The sequence below is a fragment of the Phaenicophaeus curvirostris genome, chromosome 12 (assembly GCF_032191515.1).
Source record: "Phaenicophaeus curvirostris isolate KB17595 chromosome 12, BPBGC_Pcur_1.0, whole genome shotgun sequence".
Taxonomy (NCBI): domain Eukaryota; kingdom Metazoa; phylum Chordata; class Aves; order Cuculiformes; family Cuculidae; genus Phaenicophaeus; species Phaenicophaeus curvirostris.
Genome location: NC_091403.1, coordinates 14,311,288 through 14,328,272, shown reverse-complemented (window position 1 = coordinate 14,328,272; position 16,985 = coordinate 14,311,288). Strand labels below are relative to the sequence as shown.

General features: G+C 47.4%; 1 protein-coding gene across 1 annotated transcript in view; it reads left to right on the top strand.

Annotated features, from left to right (window-relative positions):
• The window catches only part of IGDCC3 (immunoglobulin superfamily DCC subclass member 3), a 104,190-nt gene that overhangs the window by 50,044 nt on the left and 37,161 nt on the right, over positions 1 to 16,985 (top strand). Inside the window, exons 3-4 of the mRNA XM_069866384.1 lie at positions 9,214 to 9,358; positions 12,121 to 12,251. Of these exons, the coding sequence (XP_069722485.1) occupies positions 9,214 to 9,358; positions 12,121 to 12,251 (276 nt within the window). The remainder of the gene's footprint in view (positions 1 to 9,213; positions 9,359 to 12,120; positions 12,252 to 16,985) is intronic.

Sequence of the window (16,985 nt, the reverse complement as noted above, 5' to 3'; positions counted from 1 at the left end):
TCCTTCCTTATGTGTGTCGCAACGTTTAAGACCACAGATATGGTAAAAAAAAAAAAGCAGGGCATCATCTTGGAGGCAGTCCCACATGTCGGAACGCCTCCTCCAACACTCATGCAGCTGCTGCCTGAGAGAATAGCTTGGTCTGTGTAGTGGGCACCGTAGTGCAGAGACACAATGGGCTGTAGCTCAGTTTTCTATGGATTTGGTGGTCTCAGCCATGCAGGAGCACTGTGATGGCCATGGCTCATCAGCACTGAGCACTTGCTGAGCTGCCTTGCCCAGTCAAAAGTCCCACCATAGCGGGGCTGACCCCTCTGCAGCAGAAAGGAAAATGGAAGAGTGAGTTACCAGTACTCGTGCGCTTTGCTCTTACCTTGATGAAAATGGCAACTTGCTCAAGTCTCCTATAAATCACAGGTTCCATTTGGAAAGGAGTTTTCTGTGGTAATTAATGAGCCAGTATAAAGACATTAAATGGAGAATGTGCAGTGATAGAAAGGCTTGTCAGTCACTGAGCCATCTTCCCCCATGTGAATAACCACACAGGAACAAAGGCCAAACTCCTTATAGACTGAAGTGCACTATCTCTGATAGCTAGGAATGAAGTAATCCACTGAAAATAACAAAGGCGTGCAGAAATACATTAGTAAACTAATTACAAGAGAGTTGGTAAAAACAGATGCTGGAAATTTAAAGCTATTATTGGAATGATTGCTAGCAGAAGAATGGTGGCTGGCAACAAAAAATTAAGAAATGCATCTCATTTAATATTCATTAGCCTGTAAATCAGGAGAACTCCCTGTCTGACAGAGGGGGTGATGGCATTTCTGTGGGCAGGCATGATGAAAAGCTTCCTTCAGCTTTCTGGATTCCACCATCACCTGTGGAGATACCAAAACAAAGCTTGTGCTTGTTGGTGAGCACAATAAACCAGGGATAGCTGGCTGCTGGCTTTGCAGACCAGGATGTTTCTACACAGATGTATTGCAAGGGCTGCAGCAAGGCGGGATAACGCCTTGGGCTTGGAGGATTCACTGCCCTTCTGAGCTGATGAAAAGCAGGATTGCTCATCCGCAATTAGTATCGGAAGCAGTTGGCTGCAAAAAAAGTGATCCAGGGCCAGAAATGGCAGTGTGGGAGCTTCCTTTTCTACCATCTCCCATCAATATTTGCGAGAGGGATGGAAAACATTGCTATTGTGTGACAAATCAAAATGGAAACTGTGTAATTTGTCTTAATTGAGTGTTTTGGAGTAGGAAAAACAGGAGGAGTTCTGGATGGGAAGCTGGCAGGAGAGACCTGCTTGCTGGCAGTGTGCTGCATGCCTTGCTTTGCCCTTGCTGAGCCAGCCTCTCCTAGAGGCTTGCCCTTATTCTTATTACTTCAGGGGTCTGCAAGGGCACTTGACTGGGATAAATCATAGGGATTTTGCAAAGACAAAGTCCTGGGAGGTGGCAAGGTCCTGAAGAAGCTATTGCCCTAAGCAGGGTGGACCATGGTTGCTGGAGGAGAGCTCTGCTTTGGTGTGGGGGAGCCTCATGTGATGCTGGGGTTCTCCCACTGAAGAAGACACCATGCAGACATGCAGGAGCCTTTTGTGGTGACTGGTGCCACTAGGCAGGTGTGACAGGATCACCCTTGGTGCTGGAGCGCTGTAATGATGACGGATAACCTCCTCCTGCTCTGCAGAGTCACTAGCCCCATATGCAGTGTGCCCAAGCAAATTAAGAGTTGTTTATGACATTTAATACACCCCCTTCCCTCCAGCAGCAGGGCGACAGGACCATAGGTTTGGCTTCACAAATGGTCGCCTCAGGATACACTAAACGCTGTCATGAACCAGAGAGCAATTTTGTCTTGAAAAATTACTGCAATAGTGCTCTGTGATAAAGGTCTCTCCCAGCCATGCCTCCCTTTCCGCCAGAAACTTCTCTCCCTGAAACCAATTTGAGAGCGTTAAAGGGGCTCTTTATTAGTTGATTCCCCTGCAAAATGAGAGGGTGCTGAAGATGAATAACCACCTTGGGCTGTCAGCTGTGCTGTTCTGCATGGCAGGTAATGTGATGGGGTGCTGCCACTTGCGCTGAATGTGAGGGGAGTGAGCAGTTTGGTCCATGGGATTGCCAAGATGCATCTTTAGAAGCGATTTATGAAGAGTAGTGTTGCCTTGTGGGGAGAGTGTGCGTTGGTACTCAAGGGATGATGTTGGATTTGGGTTGTGACAATAGATATCGCTGTTGCCTGTGTCTGTTGCTGTAAAATGGCCAATAGGTTTATAAGAAAGTTTTAAGGATTCTCAGACAGCCCTGGTTCCTTGCTGGACTTCAGAGAAGAGTGTTTTTGCATGGACATTTCCATGTATCGGGACTCGCTGCTCCTTATTTCTAGGTTAGGATGATTTCTGGCTGCAGCTGTGTTACAGGAGGTCTTGTGTGGGAGCAGGAGACGTTTGGGCGGTGCTGCTGCATGAGGCCAACTGCTTTCAGGGGTTTCTTCTGGCACAGGCAACTCCCCTGGTGCTCTCTGTTCTCCCTGTTCTCCTAAGCCAAGATAGCGTGAGGGTGGTGTGGTGTTGGATGTTGGAGGTGCTCCCTGGCATGGCGTACTGGGACAGTGTGGGCTCAGTCCCTCTCCAGAGCGAAAGGACTTTGTGACCTTTTTTAAACTGTGAGATGTTTAAAAACAGCCCTTGGGGTGTATGGCCCTGTTCACTTCCATGCGTGGTGCAGAGACTGCATTTACCCAGACAAAAATTTTTCCCACTCACAGGAGTGAACCCTTGCATTAAGAATTGGTAGCATTGTACTTATTTTTCCAATAAGTGAGCTATAATCCATACCATAAATCCATACCATAAGTGTCCTTTAGGGTTGGGAGAGCAGCTTGGAGGCATGTGTGATTGTGCAGGAAAGCTGGGGTGTACTGGTGATGGGAAGTGCATTAAAGGGAGCCTCGGATTGTGCAGGAAAGCTGGGGTGTACTGGTGATGGGAAGTGCATTAAAGGGAGCCTCGGGAAGTGGAGTGGAGCTGCAACACAGGCATTGGAAGGTTTTCTAGGTGCTATGGTGACGTCTCTACAGGGGCCTTCGCAGGAGTATCCTGTTCTTCTCCTCCCATGCTTGTGCAGCATGGGTGGAGCAACCAGGTACCACCAAGTACATTCCCTCTGAGCCCGCTCCTCCTGCGTGCAGTGCAGATGTGCTCATTACCTTCAGAGGATATTTGTCATCACTGTGCAGAAGCAGCCCCTGTGGAAAATGGCAGCCAAAGCAAAACAGGAATAAGCATTTTTTGCAAATAAGAGTTCAGGATTGTCCCTCTTTCCCTCTGTCTGTCTAGCACAGAGCAAATGGGGCTTCCTCCTTCTCTCATCTCACCATGTACTTTGGTTCCTCTCAAATGAGCTCCATCCCTGCAAAATGTCTTCCTCGCTTCAAACTCTCCTGACTCTTGCAGCCAATTTTCTTTTGAGATCTGAGGCCTAGTGTGGGCAATAGAGATTTGACATTTTCACTGCTGTGATTACTGGGCAGCAGCAGAGGGGATTTTCCTCTGTACTGGGAGAGACATGGCTGGTCTTTAATATTTCCCTCCTTTTCCAAAGCCAAGAGAAAGGCAATTTTTCTTCCCTATAGATGTGAGTGAAGGCTCCTGCTACTCCTGGAGAATTAAATAGATAAATGGGTGGCGCAGTTGTTCACGCTTCACTATGCACAAAGCAGCTTGCATTCAAAATTGGGCTCATGGCAGTTCAGCAACAACCTTGCACAATAGCATCATTAGACACGCAGGGCCGACTCACAGGCGCGGAGGCTGCTCTGCAGCTGGAATAGCAACCGGGCTCTAGTGACGTGGGCTGTTTTTATCTTTATAAAAATGCAGTTAAAAAAAAAGATGGAGGAAGAAAATACAGCGTCATCTTCTTAAAGACTTGGGAAGCATCCCTGTTGGAAAACAGAGAGGATAGGATTTGTGATGTCCATACGCCCCCCATCTTTTTGTGCTAGCTCTTTCTTGCAAGCAAATCCTTAATTTCTAGAGTGTGGAGTAGAGCAAATAAGGGACCTGTGTCTGTGAAACTGACTGCTTGCTGACTGCTTTGAAAATATTCCTTGGCTGGTTGCTGACTTGATGATGAAGGTCTCCTAAGCCAGGAGGGAATGGAAGAAGATGGAATCCCTCTGTGTGCTTCAAGGCAGCGAAGCTGTTTGGGAAGGACTTATGGTGCCAAGGAGAATGGGGGCTTTTTACAAGGGCATGGAGTAACAGGATGAGGGGAATGTCTTTAAATTGGAAGGGGGAAGATTTAGATTAGACATTAGGAAGAAATTCTTCATGCTGAGGGTGGTGAGGCCCTGGCCCAGGTTGCCCAGAGAAGTCGTGGCTGCCCCATCTCTGGAGGTGTTCAAGGCCAGGTTGGATGGGGCTTTGAGCAGGCTGATCCAGTGGGAGGTGTCCCTGCCCATGGCAGAGGGGTTGGAACTGGTTGTGCTTTGAGGTCCCCTACAATCCAAACTCTTCTATGATTCTGTGAATACTCTCCTAACACCAGGCTTGGCATTGAACCTTTCAGGCCATCTTCTTCCCCTTGTGCCTTAAGTTGACGATAATGTTTGCGTTTTAATGATTCTAACAGACCTGGGATTTGCTTTGACATAACAAGTTAATGTTTTCTTTTTCGATATCAAATCTGGGTTAATCTCCAGCTTAGCACTAATGCTGTATGGAGCAAAAAAGGATTGGCCGCTAATGGGTTCAATTCAGTTTTTCATGGAGTAAAGAAGATTTCACTCAATACCTATTACCATTTTTATTCCATTGGCCTTTCCAGAGGGCTGGTTAGAATGGAGAGAGTGTTTGCACTCGGATTAGGGGAGACCCAACAAATTTGTCTGCCAGAATGAATCCTCTGTGAATGTGGATGAGAATGAGAGCTGTTGCTCATCTGTGCTGTGTCTGTAGGACATGCCTTCAGGAGCTGCATCCTGGTGAGGGTTAGGTAGTGGAAGCTGCCAAGCAGAGGTTTCTTTTCAAAGAAGAGCCTCACTTGTGATTCAGCCTCATCCTAGTTGAGGTCCCCCATGACTTTAAATTGGAATGGGGAAGATTTAGGTTGGACATTAGGAAGAAATTCTTCATGGTGAAGGTGGTGAGGCCCTGGCCCAGGTTGCCCAGGGAAGCTGTGGCTGTCCCCTCCCTGGAGGTGTTCAAGACCAGGTTGGATGGGGCTTTGAACAGCCTGGTCTGGTGGGAGGTGTCTCTGCCCATGGCAGGCGGATTGGAACTGGATGGGCTTTAATGTCCCTTCCAGTCCAAACCATTCTATGATTCTGTGGCGGGGGAATAAGAGATGAAGACTAACTCCTCTCCCTCATGTGTTGGTGTAGCTGTAAACAACTGAGCCTGAATCTAGCCTTGACGAAGGTCTTTGGGCGAAGGTTCACCCATGCCTGCAGTGAGGGAGGGCTGCTAGGACCGTGTCTGCTGTGAGCCCATTTTATTTTGTATTTCCCTGCCCTGTGCTGGTCTGTGCATACCATGGCCAAAAACAAGGTGTAGTGATAGCAGGAGCTCTGAGCGACCGTGGCTTGGAGCATCAATATGGAGCAATGAGTGTGTGCGTACTTTGGGACTGATTTTGTGGCTTGATGACCCCCCGTGCTCACTCTGTGTGTGTATGGTGCCATGCTACATGTGGGGTGGCAGAGGGCAGTTTAGTGGGAACACGGTGACATTTGCCCCATCTGATGACACTAAAAAGGGGTGGGGGCAGCACCTGTTCCTCTGTTAGCACATGGATGCTGTGCTGCTGGACAACTGGTTCCACAGGCAGGTGGATTAGAGGGTGCCTCCCCTCTTTGGAGCTCACGAGTGAATATTGTGATTGCATGTATTTATTTTTTAAATTATTACGGCCGTTAGCATAGAGATGAGATGCAGCTCCCTGGCCACTGGCCAACCCCACCAGGGCTGCTGTGCTGCTCTTCTCCATTGCAACTCTAACAATAGCACCCGGCTGCTAACAGGGGTCCTGGTGTTTGCTGCAGAAAGACAAGAGGCAAACAGGAACAAGGACTCCACTATACGAGTTTGTTACAGTCAGTTGGGTCATATATAAAGATCTCACATGGGGCAGCAGAGATCTAACCTCTCTCTGCCCTGTAAAGCAGTTGTGCTTCTATCTTCTTTCTTTCCTTATACCCAGGCTGAAAACGGCATCCCAGGTAACCACTCACTTTCAAGTTTTCTTGCTGTTTTACATGAGATGCTACAAAAGCTTTTGTCTGTACAACTGTAAATAAACTCATAAATTGGTTTTAAAAATAGTTTTTTGTAGATCAGTGCATGAATTTTTAATGCATCTGTTGCAAACCAGCTGGTCTTGGCAAGGGGTCACAATGTTTCCTAGGCATTTAACATAAAACCGTGCTTCAAAGCTACATTATAGGGTCATTGAAGAGTAATATTTTACTTAACGTCCTCATAACTGAATTATTTATAACTTCCATGTTTTATTCATGATAAATATTAATACTGGTGTCTTTAAGAGTAGAGGTTATTGCTGCAGTTTTACCTATAAGAGGTGATATTATTGAAATAAAGGAACAGCAATGAATTATGGAGCCAGCAGAGCCAAGTCAGTGCTGGGGCTGTTCTCATTCACACCTCTCTCTTCTTATCAACCCTGTCAGCTACTGAAAAACCTCAGCGCTGAGCATCTGTACATTTGAAAGGAATTTTCCTGCAGGCATCTGAATCTCTGCTTTTTTTTCTTTTCTTGTTTTTTGTTTTGTTTTGTTTTTTCCTTTATAAATGAGCTTTGTGTCATTCTCATTAATTCCTGGATTCATTTCTTGGTGAAAGTTCATAAGCTTTGGTTGCAAGGTGCCCTCCCTGGGCTGGATCTCCAAACAGCACCCTTGGAATACTCTGCAGGCTCCTGTTGAGTTCTCCTGTCACTGACATCTCTAGACTCCCTGTTTTTTGAAGCAGCCCCTGCCACCTTGGAAGAGGATCACCTGGTGTGGGAGCCCCCCTCAGCAGACTTTCGACTCCTTCCCATGCGGCCATGTGCTCTGGGCCACGAGTGCTCTCATTTCAAAGCTAAATCTGTGTGAATTGTTTAAATTACTATTGCACGTTGCACTTCATCCCTTACCAGAGAGGATATTTCTATTAGCTTTCATCTTAGGAAAGGGAAATATATTTTATGATCTTTTGCCTCGTACTGTGCAACCGCATCCTGGGCTGCATCAAAAGAAGCATGGCCAGCAGGGTGAGGGAGGTGATTCTCCCCCTCTACTCCTCTCCTGTGAGACTCCAACTGGAGTCCTGTGTCCAGTTTTGGAATCCCCAACATAAGGATATAGGACTGTTGGAATGGGTCCAGGGGAGGACACAGAGATGATCTGAGGGCTGGAGTGTTTGTGCTGTGAGGACAGGCTGGGAGAGTAGGGGTTGTTTAGCCTGGAGAAGAGGACACTCCAGGGAGACCTTATAGTGGCCTGCCAGTATGGAAAGGGGCTCTAGGAAAGCTGGGGAGAGACTTTTTACAAGGGCATGGAGCGACAGGACGAGGTGGAATGGCTTTAAGTTGGAAGGGGGAAGATTTAGATTAGACATTAGGAAGAAATTCTTCATGCTGAGGGATGTGGAGGCACTGGCGTGGGTTTCCTGGAGAAAGTGTGGCTGCCTTGTTGCTGGGAGGTTGGATGGCGCTTTGAGCAGCCTGGTCTGGTGGAAAGTGTCCCTGCCCATGGCAGGGTTGTTGGAACTGGATGGGCTTTAAGGTCCTATACAACCCAAACCACATTCTGTGGTTCCCATCTGGCTGTTGGATTGCACAGCCACTTCCAGGTTCTGCTTCCCTTACTGTACCCTGATGTAGGGCCGTCTGCTCATCCCACCCTCATGGATTCAAACCTGCAGCCATGCAGGGACGGAGCTTTGCTGCATGTCCCTAGATCAGCTTAACAAATCTGCAGTCAGCGTGTTGAGAGTGGTGGTTGCGGGAGCAGTGCGGGTTAATGCAACACATATTTAATGTATGATTGCTAATGGCCATCTCCCATCTGCCTGAGCCCAACTGGAGTTTGCAGATGAATGATTAAACTGCCCTGACACAAATGCAGCTTGTTCCTTAGCGAAGGTACATTCATTACACCTGACGTGCAGAAAAGGGGATGAGGTTTTCTCGCTAGTGTGAGGGGTATAATCGGGCTGAGGTCGCAGAGCAGGGGTCTCTCTTGGAGTTTATCTTATATGATAATGTGAGAGATTATCCTGCAGATGCAGCACTATAAATTAATCATGAGCTAAATAACCACTGGGATGTTTATTAGCTTTGGATATGTTTATTGCAGAGTCAACAGCCAGCACCTTCCAATTAATTAATAGTAATAATTACTGTATTATTTATGTAGTCTTAACAGTGTGCCAGAGTCTTTCTGCACAATGGTTACAGCTGTGGCTATGCTGAAACAGTCTGGTCTGTATTTATCCTGCGCAGGCATACTGAGGTTTGTCATCCCAACCCCAAAAGCCTGGGTGAGCTGAGCTGCTGAGCTCTTGGCAGCTGCTCTTTCTATCTGCTGAAGCCTGTTGCTCTGCAGCGCAGGCCTGTGGCCGTTCTTTCCGCAGTGCTGGAGAGCAGAGTGTGCAATGAGCTGGAGCATGTGCCAACCAGAGATGGAAATCAAGGGCTGCAAGTTTTACTGGGGTAACTGGGAGCTCTTTTGGTCAAGATATTTTAAAAAAAAGTAATTTAGTAGCCAAACCATGCACATCAGAAGGATATTTACAGCTGATAAGATGTTGGAAGCAACAGAAAGGCTAGACATTTTTTTTCTGATGTGAGCTTGGATCCAAACCCTGCTGAAGCTGTTGAGAATGACCTCTGATAAGTGGCAGTGCAGTGTCTGTGCTTCTCGCTGCCCCTGTAGACCTTGCTGTGGAGCATGTGTGTCGTGGAGCAGTCTCCTGTCCTGGTTAAGTCAATCATTTCAATGTGCAGAAGCAGACATACAGCAAGAACTTGCCACTGGTGGTGTTTCTCCATGCAGGAAGTTAGGCTGTAAAACAGACTGCTTTTCTTGCATTACAGTCCTGTCTGCTGTCAATGGGAAACTGGGGTGTTTCTAGGTCACGTGAAGTTGTTGGCAGTGGATTTCTTCTCACACATGAATGTTTTTTTCTCTCTCTGTGTCTTCCAGCGATGTCTGACTTCCACATCCACCCTCAGAATGCAGTGGTGGAGGAAGGTGGTGTAGCCAGATTCCAGTGCCAGATCCATGGCTTGCCTGAGCCAGTCATCCTCTGGCAAAAGAACCGTATGCCGGTCAACACTGACAACGAAAGGTAGGACATGTCAAAGCCATGTACTGCTGTCATTCTCCGGGTGGAAAAAGGTGGCCAGGCTCGCTCTTGCTCTCATAGTTGTGATGGGTTACAACTGGCCAGAGCTGAGGGTCTTGGCCACTGTTTCTGCTATAGGAAACTTTCAGTTAATGTGGATTGTGTGGGCCCCTTCTGGCCAAGCACTGTGTAGAAATACTGCATCTTCCAGGGGAGGTGGGTAAAGCCCATTAGTTGACTTTGGAGGGGCAAGGGCTTGCATTGACTTTCCCTGATCAGTGCTCCTCCAGGTTAACATTCCGGTGTGAATAGCCCGCCCAGCAGTCCTAACAGAGGGATGACATCCATCATCCCTCTGTTGCTTCATTTTATACAACTGTTTCTGAGCCAGATCCATGACTTAAACTCTTCCACGTGGGTCCTGAACTCTTGCAAACACTGAATTACACTGGGGCTGCTAGAGTTTCCTTCCCAGGTGGACTCCCTTGTGTGTGGCAGCAGGGAAGCTCTGCAGAGAGCGTCCCACAGTGCCCTGGGCTGCTGTTTCCCATGCAGTTCTCCTAAAGAGAAACGCCAGCCACTCCCCTTCCCCAGCCTAGACCTGGGATGGCACGTCCTCGCTTCCTGTGTTTGACAGACTGCTCCTTTCATGTCGGAAACCTCCCTCATCATGGTTTGATCCTCTGAACAGTAATAGGGCCTGGCGCAGCACAGGTGGCAGGAAATGCATGCTCCATGCTGGCAGCCTCTGCTGGTCCCAGCTGTGGTTCAGAAGCTGCACAACCTATGGTGGAAGCACACCTCGATCATGAATTGACATCCACGCATTGGGAATAGGCGGAACCAGGAAGCTGTAAATATTTTCATGAAAGCCTCTATTCTTAAAAATGTCAGTACTGCAGCAGAACGTGGTTGGGTTCTTTGGAGGCAGGAGAAAACAGGAGGGCTGGAACAATGCCTGACCTTTTCAGCATTACAGTGAACTTAAAGTAGAAAGACCCAAGAGGCCCAACCCTGCCATGGAAAGCTGCAACTGTCAAGTTTTGTTTTTCCTTACTTTTTTCATCTGAACTTTTTTTAGCCTGGCACAGGGTTGATTTGTCGAACTTGATCTCCTCTCCTCTGAAGGGTCCTTACCCACACAAGTGCAAAACTGGGGGTGTGATAGAGCAGCAGAACTGGTCCAAGGTAGGATCAGCAGGAGTAAGGGGTGCAAAACTGAGCCTGATGCCTTGTGTGTATCCTGTTGCAGGAAAAGTGAATTTCCCTTGAAGTCCCTCGTGCTCCTTTCCATTTGAGCCCAAGGTTGCAGGTATGGAGGTGGTTAGGGATGTGGCAAGGATTTGAGTGTGACCAGGACTTCTATTCTCCAAGACTGAGGAGCTCCAAAACCTTTCTCCAACCAAGCTGTGCTCATTCCTGCTGCTTCTCCACCAGGGCAGGAAGCTTGCCCAAGCCCTGGAGAATGAGGGCTGGGAGCAGTTTCCCTGTGTTGAGTATCCTGATTTTGAACAGATTTGATGCTTTGTAGGGAGTAGAGTTACTGGAGAAGGTTTCTGTTGTCAGTTCAGTAGATTAATCTCTGACACCAATGAGCCTGGGTGATGAGGGTTGCTTTTCTAACTGAATTGGATTTCTGCATTAATCACGCTTGGTGCATTTCTGCGTATAAAGTGTATATAAATTTGTATGCCGAGCCTTGCACTTGGAGGCTTTGAAGGCAGAATAATAGCTTTGGAATTGAATCTTCTAATGCTGTGGGCAGATTGTTAACAAAAATGAAGGCTTCTTGTGCTATAATTCATCCAAAACAATGGGCATTTTGAAGTCCCAGAGAGATTGCAATCAACTTTGGGACGTGTAAGACTGATTGCTGTCATGCCGCCACTGCCACTGAGCCACATGTTAGGAGCCCAGCACAGGGAGCAGGTTATAGGCACTTAACCATATGCTGATATAGAAAAAGATATTCTTCATCTTCCAGACGGAAATGGATTATTAACTCATCATAGGGTAATGACCTACTACCAGCCAATTTAGACACATGGTTGTCAAGCAACCTGTAATGTATGTATACGTATATGTGTGTACGCACACATGATTTAAATGTACCTGTGTTTTGAATATATTAAATCACAGAATGGTTGGAAGGGACCTTAAGTTCACGGAATTCCAACCCCCTTGCCATGGGCAGGGACACCTTCCACTGGACCAGGTTGCTCAAAGCCCCATCCAGCCTGGCCTTGAACACCTCCAGGGATGGGGCAGCCACCACTTCCCTGGGCAGCCTGTGCCTTCCCACCCTCAGTGTGAAGAGTTTCTTCCTAATGTCTAATCTAAATCTTAGCCCTTCCAAATTGAAGCCCTCGTAAAAAGTCTATCCCCAACTTTCTTGTAGCCCCTTTGGATGCTGGAAGGCTTTATTCATGTGCAAATGCACTGCCAGAACTTTTTCACAGGTTAAATAGGAAGCATCTACTTAGCCTTCCAGCAAAAGCCATCCTTTCTCAAGGATGCACCAGCAGATTAATAAGGGGGCACACTCCCTGTAAAAGAAGACCAGAGGCTCAAATATCCACAAAAATAAAGAACCGATGCAGTGATAAGCATGGGCTCAGCCTGCCAGGGGCTGCCTTGCTCAGGTGATATTAGCACCACTGCACTGATGCTGGGAGCCAGCTTGCCCCACCTCCGTGGGTATGGAACCTGACTTCTTGTCATGTCCCACCTTGCAAGTTTTTGTCTCTGCTTTTCTCTTCCCACAGGTACACGCTGCTTCCCAAGGGGGTCCTCCAGATTACAGGACTGAGGGTGGAAGACGGCGGGATTTTTCACTGTGTTGCTACCAATATTGCTAATGTGAAGTTCAGCCGGGAGGCCAGACTCACTGTGTCAAGTTAGTACTGGGAAACACTGTCCTGACTGTCTTTCCATCTTTTAATTCCTGCTGCTGGTCTAGACCAGGACAGCTAAAGAGAGCTTCAGGCTAACAGTGCTAAGAAGCCATAGCACCATCCTTGTTCTGGATGGTTATTAGTTCCTGCCAGATCAGTGCATTTGATAGCAGATAAATCTGTGTCTCTGCCTCTAAATTAATGCCAGTTTCTGGGTGGAGAGAGGACAGTGAGAAAATGAGTTACAGCAGCTTTACATTAAATAAGTTCTTCTGGAAATGTGGAAGATTCATCATTTCCTTATGAGAGCTGCCCACTCTGGAAGTAATTGCAGCACTCAGGGTGATCAATTATTTATCTAATGGGGGAATTATGGTCTGTAGGCTGTTAACATTGCATTGGGACTGAAGCGAGCTAACCTTTCCTCAGAAGATGAGAAACTCCGAGCACCTCAGGCTGGATTTTGACTAGGTTTTCTATCCATATGTGAAGTCAGTCGCTGAAATGGGTTTTTACCTCTGGAAGCTCCAGCTGAAGAAGCAACAGTGCCTTATGGTCTCCTTCCTTTAAAAAAGGGCCCAAATCACATACTTGGTGTGTGGCTTCATACTGCCAGAGGCAGGATGTGATGAAGCTGTAAAGGCAAACCGAAGCAACTCACATCCATGCTTTGCATGTGCACAGGTTTGATCTGTTTGTGAGAGCACACAAGACAGAAGGGATGACCTTGAGTACAGCAAAGGAAGCATTAGGGTGCAGATATGGTGCCTATCACATTTCCGTAGCTGTTCTGCCCTCCGCTGACCTGTGCATTGTCTGTGGGGAACCCAAGCTGATCTCTTGGAGCCCCTTCAAGCCATAAGTCATTAGCCAATTTCTAAACCTGATGCTAAATTGTTACCTTCTAGTTAGGCTTTATCCATTTGCCAGTCTTTTTAGTTTAAAACACTTCTAGCTTCAGAAGTCTCTCCTGATGTTTCAGTAGCTGTTCCTAGTGTGAAGGAAGTGGGAAGTATGTTAAATGACATGACCCAGCCCAATCAAGCAGCCAGAAGTGAAATCTGTGTTTGTGACCTCTTCTTGGAAATGTCTTTGGCGTGCTCATCCTCCTTCAATGAAAACAAGGCAGCTTGCTTCTCCAGGACATCAGAGCATTTGAGGGTTGCCATTATAGAAGATAAGGGTGCCAAAGATGTGGTCTCCTGCAAATTGTGGTTATGTGTTGCTGGCAGGGTGGCTGGCCCCTGAGAACTCCATACAGGTCAGACCCACCCCTAAGATGCTGGGTACCTACTGTCGTTCCCTCTGAGAGCAGTGGTGAAGCATCTGTAGCTTTTGGCTAGGGGACCACCCTAGGTTCCTGGTGGAAATGGAATGGACATAACTGTTTTGGAGATAAGAGACGAGGGAAGTCTGCACAGGGTGGGTTGGGTGTGTATTTCTCTGTGAGCTTTTTTAAGTTGCAGCAAAGGATCTCCCTGACCCTGTGAGCTGTGATCCTCCTGTCCATCAGATACACATAATTGCTGATGCCTGGTGGTTGGAAGCTTGCCAGCGTACGCTTGTATCTCACAGCCTGCCTTCACCCTCTGAAACGGCTGCCTGGCCGGTGGTTCTGGAGTAGGAGACTTAATGCCTGTACAAGTGTCAGATTAGCTTCTGTTGACGGTAAAAATGCAGCATGTGTGAAATGGGGTGGACCTGAGGAAGGGGTGAAGCTGTGTATATCAATTCTGATGGGGAAAGAAAGCAGGTTAACAGGTTCTGAAAGACCTGGGAGCTTTTGATGCCTGTTACTTATCTGTTTTCTTGATCTATGCAAACAGTAGCCACGTGGAAGGAAAAGAGAGAGGTAAATTATCGATGGGGTGAAGTCCTTTGTGTCAATTTACTAGTCTGAGTTATTGTTTCTCGCAGGGCAGCAAGTGCTAGTTGTTTTCATCTGATCATCCCTCATTTCAGATGGATGTTTTCCAGGTTTCCTGTCTGTGAAATGTTGGTGGGTTTTCTGTTCCTTAAAGCAGTCAGATGATGTGATGAATATGGGGACCGGGTGTGTTGAAGGGCTTGGACTGCGCTTCAGTAACTGCATGTCAGCACAGCTGCTGTAATGGGATGTTTGCATGCTTCCAGCCCACGGAAAACCCGTTGCACTGGGTTAAACCTCAGTGAAAAAAGTTTATGCTCTTGGTGTTGGTGAAGAACACAAAAATATCTGTTAGGTGAAGACAGCAGGTATGTGCTAGCATGTTAACCCTAGGCTTTGGCCCACCACCAGAGGTGATGGTGTGCTGCAACGGTAGCACTGGGATGTTGCTTCACTGGTGTGGGTGTTGTGCCAGTAAATCCTAACATGAGTGCTGCTGTGCACATGTCGTTAGGCATCATGAGGTAAACAATAATCTTTCATATCTCTCTGTCTTTACCTATTCTTGTAAAGCGAATGGTGCTCTCTGCTCTCCTCTTCATTGTGGCAGGAGGGCTCCCTATTTTCTTAACAGGGCAACAACTTCAGCCATTGCTTCACCCACAGAGAAGCACTGGGTCTGCCTCACTGAGGTTTCCAAACCAAGCCCTGGCTGGAGATGGAGAAGGGAGAGGGAGGTGGGCTCTGAGAGCCTGTGCCTTGCAGGGCCCTGCCACAGCCCAGCTGGAGAGGAAGAGCAGGGGATGAAGGAGCCTACTCACAGCACTTTCCTTCCTCTACCCAGCAGTGGTGATGGGGCTGCCAGCAACAAGCAGCATGGATATCTCCTCCAGTCCTCCTGATTGATTTTTTTCATGCACCTGGTTAGCAGAGATGCTCCCAAGGGGCTTCCTGCCTCGCTGCCTGCCTCTCTGCACTGACACCTTTTCAGCATGAGCTGCAGCTCTCTCTGCTGCTGTCCTTTTGATCAAGATCTAACAGCATGTGCCAGCAATGCTCGCATCCCTGCTAGAGTGCCTGTCACTCCTGGGGGTGCCGGGAACCTCCCCATCCTCACCATGATTGCTGCTGGCAGAGTCCCTGGGGACCATGTGCGTCATTGAAGGCTTTTTCCCTTTCAAAGCAAATGCCTCCACGTGTTGCCCTGATCCCAGTCGCCTATTGCAAATCCCTCACTTTGTCACTCCTTCCTTCCTGCCTCTGCGTCAAAGAGCTTTCCTGGATAGAGAAGGAAACCTCCTGCTTGATGGCTGGGCATGGTCAACCCCTTTACATGGTGCTTGCATCTGACCACTGCATCCCTGCTGGGTCACTGTCCCTTCTAGCTCTGGAGCTGTCACTGCTGCGGGTGTTGGGCTCAGCATCGAGGAGGCAGCAAAGCCAGAAGGGAGCATTCCATGTCCTTTGCAAGCTGAGGTGAGCAGTGGTGGAAATGCCACTTCTAGAGCTGTACAATGTTTGACCAAACTCAGAGACCTGAGCCCCCACCTAAAAACCTGAATGTGTATTTGGGACTCAGAGTATAAAGCAGAGTGTGTGATTTTTTTTTTTTTCTATTTTTATTGCCAAAATAGTGCTTTATAAATTCTGGTTTGGACTCAGCTCCCATTTACTGATATTCTTGGGTGACCTTGGACAATTTATTTCATTTCTCTGTTTTGAAATATTGAGATCACTATATAACACAATAATATCGTATTATTCTAAGTGTGAACATTTAGTATTGTGATTTAGAACAATAAATCTCCATGGGCTTTAAAGGCACTGCAAGATACTGAGGGAGAAGGTATTGTTTTTCAGATCTCTTGGGGTTAACCAGCCGGTCATATGAATTTATTGTGCATTCTGGTTCTCATCAAAAAATCTGCATTTTATGGCTTGCAGTGAAATGCATTTAGCGAGAAAGTCAGCTCTTAAGTCACACTGACACGGTGATTTTTCTTGGATTTTGCCTATTGAGACCCAGCCTCTGAGTCGTTTTATCGCTCCCTGTTTAGCCCTTGTAGGAGCGATTAACAAACGAGCCACTCTGATCTGTGCTTGCCCTTGGACCGCTGCGAAATCCCCCCGCTAATGCCCCTGAGCTGCTCTGAAAGGGCAATGCTAAGAAGCGCAGGAAGAAAAAAGAATGTTTTCTTGGAGAAAACCCCTTGCAGATGGGTTCTCTTTAACAAGCTTTTTGGACATCAAAAAGTCCACATACAAGAGTCAGCATGGGATGCTCCCTACAGCAAAGCCCAGCCCATGGCAGAGCTCAGCTCCCCAGCCTTCCCTGTGCCCCTGTTCTGCCCGGGGGCAGATGAGCAGCCCAGGTATTTCTCTCTGCAGGTGTACAGAGAAATTTTGCCAGCAGCAGCTGTCAGATGGTTGAAATTCCTGAAACACTGCTTGACCTCAGCATTTCTGGAATAAAACACAGCTCTCGTTGGAAAAGGGGAGAAAACTAATGCAGATATTATCAGTGTTCCTGTTCACTGATGGAGAACTGAGACTATGTCCTTTTATTCCTCCTTTCCTGCTCCCAACAAATAGGAATGGAAGCTGAAAGGACCTTTTGTCCTTTTCAGGAACTTGGGAGATGTGGGTTCGGCTGTGGGATACTTGACACAGGATGGTGGTTTTGTCCCACAGTCTCCTCCTGTCTGGTGAGATGGGGTTCCTTTTGCTTATCCTATGCCTTTCTGGTTTCCAGAGTCCTTGTGCCAAGGTTTTATTTTATTACGGGTCTGTGCATCATCGTGTATGATGGGCTTCATTCTTGATTGCTGCCACTTGGTGCTACTGTAGTGCAAATAAACGATTTGGGATT